A 4,247-nucleotide genomic window follows, 5' to 3' on the forward strand; every position below is an offset into this window, starting at 1 on the left:
CTGGGCCCGGTAGCGTGATGGAAAAGGCTTTACCTGTGATGTGATATTGGACATGTTTTCTATGCCCTCCCTCAACCTTTTGGCCATCCCACACACCCTGTCCAACTGTCACCCAAGCATAGAGGTCTCAAGTCAGGAAGTATTTATAACAATCCTGAAGTGCCATCTCTTTTTCCCCCTCTCACAAGACAATCAAAGCCAGGGTATCTGGGTTTACTCAAGATTCTACGTGGATGACCAATGGCTAGCAGAGATGGCTGATTGAACCCAGGGTTCTGGCTTCCTAGTGTCCTTCCCACTATTGGAACTGTCCCAGCTCAGAGGTCCCATTGTGTTGTTGATCAGTGCCACACTCTACTGAACACTTAATTGTTTCCTGTGTTAATCTTGTCCTTGGACACTGTGAGATTCTTGAGAGCACGAACCTGTTTCATGTGAAGCAACTCTGTAAATATTCAGTAGGCTGATTAAGAAAGCGATCATGGGTGGGAGAACCTCACCTGCTCTTTTCCGGGATGGAAACCAGAATTTGGAACTACAGGGTTTTCAGAGCCTGGGAAGTGGAGAGAAGACAGGCAAGGAATACGGAGGAGTTCACTGTCCTTTTGCAATATGGGAGTGTAGTACGTCCTTTTGCCTGCCTGCTGGCCCTTCCTGGTCTCTCAGGCGGTGATGGAGCTACTTCAGCAGGACAAGGAATAATCATGTCCAGGTGGCTGCCCTCCACCGCAGAAGGGGAAGACAACAGAGCGATGGAATTGCTATTGTTTTCTGCACAGAATGTGGAAAGTGGGGAGGGAGGGAGGCTGTGCAAAATGAGAAAGCAAGAGTGAGAAGAGATTTGCTGACCCACTGGTGTACGTGTGTGTGGAGGGGAGTTCTAAAGGGGTTCATATAGAAATCATTGCTTCTAGTCCTCCATAGCTGAAACCTTGTCCAAAATTATAATCAAATTCACTCCCAAAGCACAACTGGGCGTATATTCAGTTCCTGAAGGGGTCCATGGGACAACGGCCCATGCTTTCCTTTCTCCATGGAAAGGTTTGGGTTTAGGCTGCTTCTCTCTCTCTCTCTCTCTCTCTCTCTCTCTCTCTCTCTCTCTCTCTCTCACCCTCCTTTCCCCTGTTGCTCAAATAAATAGCGTTCCACGCTCAAACCTCCCCTCCTCCTTCTGCAATCTCAGTGCCTAGCCCAAATCTGTTTTCTTCATTGTAACCTCAGCTTCACCGCAATTAATTTTTTCTCCCTCTGGTCACAAGATAATTCCCGACGCCAGTGAGTCTGGAGGTCAGGCGAGCAGCAAATTGGGGAACAAGGCGGCACTAATTCCTTACAAGTTTCCCTTGAAAATTCGAGAGAGAGAGAGGACAGAGAGGGGGGGGGGGCGAGAGAGAGAGAGAGAGAGAGAGAGAGAGAGAGAGAGAGAGAGAGAGAGTCCTTCAGGGATTTATGATGACCTCGGAGCTGTGGGTTCGAACCAGTGTTGGGCAGAGGGCAGGGGAGCTCAAAGATCTTGTTCGCCGCCAGAAAAGGCAAATTCTTAAAGTTAATGGTTTTAAGTGATTTTTCAAATCTCTACTGCCTGAAAAGCCCCGCCTCTCCTCAGTATCAGCGCTTCCTCATTCTTCGCACCCGCGGCTCAGCGGTCCTCGGCGTCAGACCAGCCCGAGGAAGCCTGTTAGCAATTTAAACCCACTGTGAACGCCCAGGGCCGGGGAGGCGGTGCCCAGGGCGGGCGGGGGTGGAGCCTGGGCGGGCTGTTTTGAATAAGGGGGTGTGTCCTGGCGCTGGCTCTATAAGAGCCCGCTGCAGCCGGCGTGCGCGGACTGTTTGCTGCTTTGGTGAACCCCTCCTCACCTCTAGCTTCACTCTCCAACATGAAGGCGCTGAGCCCGGTGCGCGGCTGCTACGAGGCGGTGTGCTGTCTGTCGGAACGCAGCCTGGCCATCGCGCGGGGCCGCGGCAAGACCCCGGCGGCCGAGGAGCCGCTTAGCCTCCTGGACGACATGAACCACTGCTACTCGCGCCTGCGGGAACTGGTGCCGGGAGTCCCGCGAGGCACCCAGCTTAGCCAGGTGGAAATCCTGCAGCGTGTCATAGACTACATCCTCGACCTGCAGGTGGTCCTGGCAGAGCCGGCGCCTGGACCCCCGGACGGTCCGCATCTCCCGATCCAGGTGCGCGAGGGAGCCAGGCGGGGGCTGAACAGAGCTGATCGTGCGGGCTGGGGGATGCTGCAGGTCTCTCCCACCGAGTCCCCGAATGCCCTGGCTAACTCGTCTCTTATCCTCCTTTGACAGACCTCTGAGCTCACTCCGGAACTTGTGATCTCCAACGACAACAGGAGCTTTTGCCACTGACCCGGCGGTCCTGTCACCTCCCGGTAAGTTTCCTTCTGACCGGGGCAAGAGGGAGGCTTGCTTGGGAAATCCCGCGGTTGACAGAACATTGCTAGGCTTAGGGTTTCCTCGGTTTAGGGAAATCCAAACCAGAGAGAGGCAAGAGGCTTACCCGTGGTCAGTTAGAGTAAAGGACAGTACCAATGTCAATATCACGTGCATTCCTAAAGCGCGCTGCCTCTGCTCACCCCGGGTGGCCAAAGCCCTGGGCAAGTGGGCGCGCGGATCCCACCAAATAGTTTCTCAGTAGAGGGGAGCCCCTCTCCACTAGTGTCATTTCCAAGCGGGAGGGGGAGTGGCGGCTCCGCCTGTGGTCCTTTGGCGCCAACTGGGTGGAGGCTGTGTGCGGCGCGGAGTTATCAGCTGGAGGTAGAGACCGAGTTTCCTCCCTGGCGCCGGCCAGTCTGCGCCGGCCTCCGCCTGGGCGCGCTCGGCGGAAACTGGCGGCTCCCTCACTCTTCTCTTCTCCCCCGCCCAGAATGCAGGTGCTGGCGCCCGTTCCGCTTGGGACCCTGGGACTCTGGGACCCTCTCTCCGGCCGGAAGCCCGAGGGCATGGATGAGCCTCGATCTCGCCCAGCCTTCTTCACTTCCCCTAAACCCCTGCCTCGAGGCTGGACCGGGAGCCCGAGAGCGAAGGACTGAACTTGGGTGGCCTGAAGAGCTAGCGCTGGTCAGCAGCTGGGCAACGTCACCCTGTCCCCACCCTGACTCCGAAGTCTTAAAAGACTGGCTTTTCCGAGAATGGGGGTGTTGAGAAGGGGGGCAAGTGGCCGCCCTGCGACTGCCAAGGCAGCCTAAGAGCTGGTTTTCTGACCTTGGAGAATGGCTCTGCTGCCCTGATTATGAACTCTATAATAGAGTATATAGCTTTTGTACCTTTTTTTACAGGAAGGTGACTTTCTGTAATCATGTGATGTGTATTAAACTTTTTATAAAAGTTAACATTTTGCATAATAAACAATTTTTGAACACTTTGTGTATGACATCTTGCTCCCGTCTCCCCATTTCTTAAGTCTTATGTGGCTGTCTTTAGGATCTTGGGAGGAACAAATTGGCATGCCCTCTAAGGATTGAGAAAGTTGCCAGCTGAAGCTGAGAGGTAGGGTGGAAAGGGCTAAGAATGGGAATCCCCAAATCCATTGGGGGTTGAGAGCAAGAGTCTGCAACCCTCCCCTATCAATTACAGAAAGCTGCTGCAAGCTACTCAGCAAGCTGGACGATGAGTTTCTTTCAGTCCTTTGGAACTTTGCAGTGGCTATTCAATGCTACAAACTATTGGTGATACCTTCCTGGCTCCTAGCAGGGGATATAGTAAGAGTGAGCCCATTTCAGGGATGAATAAACTGACCGCCAGGCCTGATCTCATTTCCCTCATGCTTTCTGGTCTGGCTTCCTCCCAGACTTCTAAACTTGAAAAAAGGAAACCTCAGGGTTGCTGGGCATAGTGATGCACACCTCTAATTCAACCACTTGAGAAGCAGAGGCAGGCATTTCTGAGTTTGGAGCCAGCCTACGTAGGTAGTAAGTTCCGGGAAAGCCAGAGCTACATAGTAAGACTGTATAGGAAACTAAATCTAAAACCAGGGCCTTTGCTCAATCTGCAGCACTCAGGGATGCAGCCTAGCTGTAAAGCAATGCTCAAGTTCCCTTAATGCCCAGTAAGCTTTAATGTTGGCCTGGGAGTTTGACAAGAGTGACTAGTATTTTGGTGGGCACGATTGATCAGGACCTTAGACTGGGGTTCTCTGGGGTCAGGCCTGGGAGTAGAGCGAAAGGCAAGATATCAACTCATGTCCCATCCAGCCCCAACATGGTGCCTCCCTAGGTGGGATACAGCAGGCTTCAC

General features: G+C 53.4%; 1 protein-coding gene across 1 annotated transcript; it reads left to right on the forward strand.

Moving 5' to 3' along the window:
• Positions 1 to 1,802: 1,802 nt before the first annotated feature.
• Positions 1,803 to 3,384, forward strand: Id3 (inhibitor of DNA binding 3, HLH protein). The gene is made up of 3 exons (XM_036178829.1): positions 1,803 to 2,177; positions 2,301 to 2,383; positions 2,878 to 3,384. The coding sequence occupies exons 1-2, from the start codon at positions 1,878 to 1,880 to the stop codon at positions 2,358 to 2,360; spliced, it is 360 nt and encodes a 119-aa protein (XP_036034722.1). The 5' UTR covers positions 1,803 to 1,877; the 3' UTR covers positions 2,361 to 2,383; positions 2,878 to 3,384.
• Positions 3,385 to 4,247: the final 863 nt, after the last annotated feature.

Source organism: Onychomys torridus, chromosome 2, assembly GCF_903995425.1.
Source record: "Onychomys torridus chromosome 2, mOncTor1.1, whole genome shotgun sequence".
Lineage (NCBI taxonomy): Eukaryota > Metazoa > Chordata > Mammalia > Rodentia > Cricetidae > Onychomys > Onychomys torridus.

What these genes read in the sequence shown, in the direction of transcription:
- Id3 (XM_036178829.1), top strand. Translation starts at nt 1,878, where the DNA reads ATGAAGGCGCTGAGCCCGGTGCGCGGCTGCTACGAGGCGGTGTGCTGT. An exon ending in GTCCGCATCTCCCGATCCAG is followed by an intron (nt 2,178 to 2,300) that starts GTGCGCGAGGGA and finishes CTCCTTTGACAG; the next exon opens with ACCTCTGAGCTCACTCCGGA.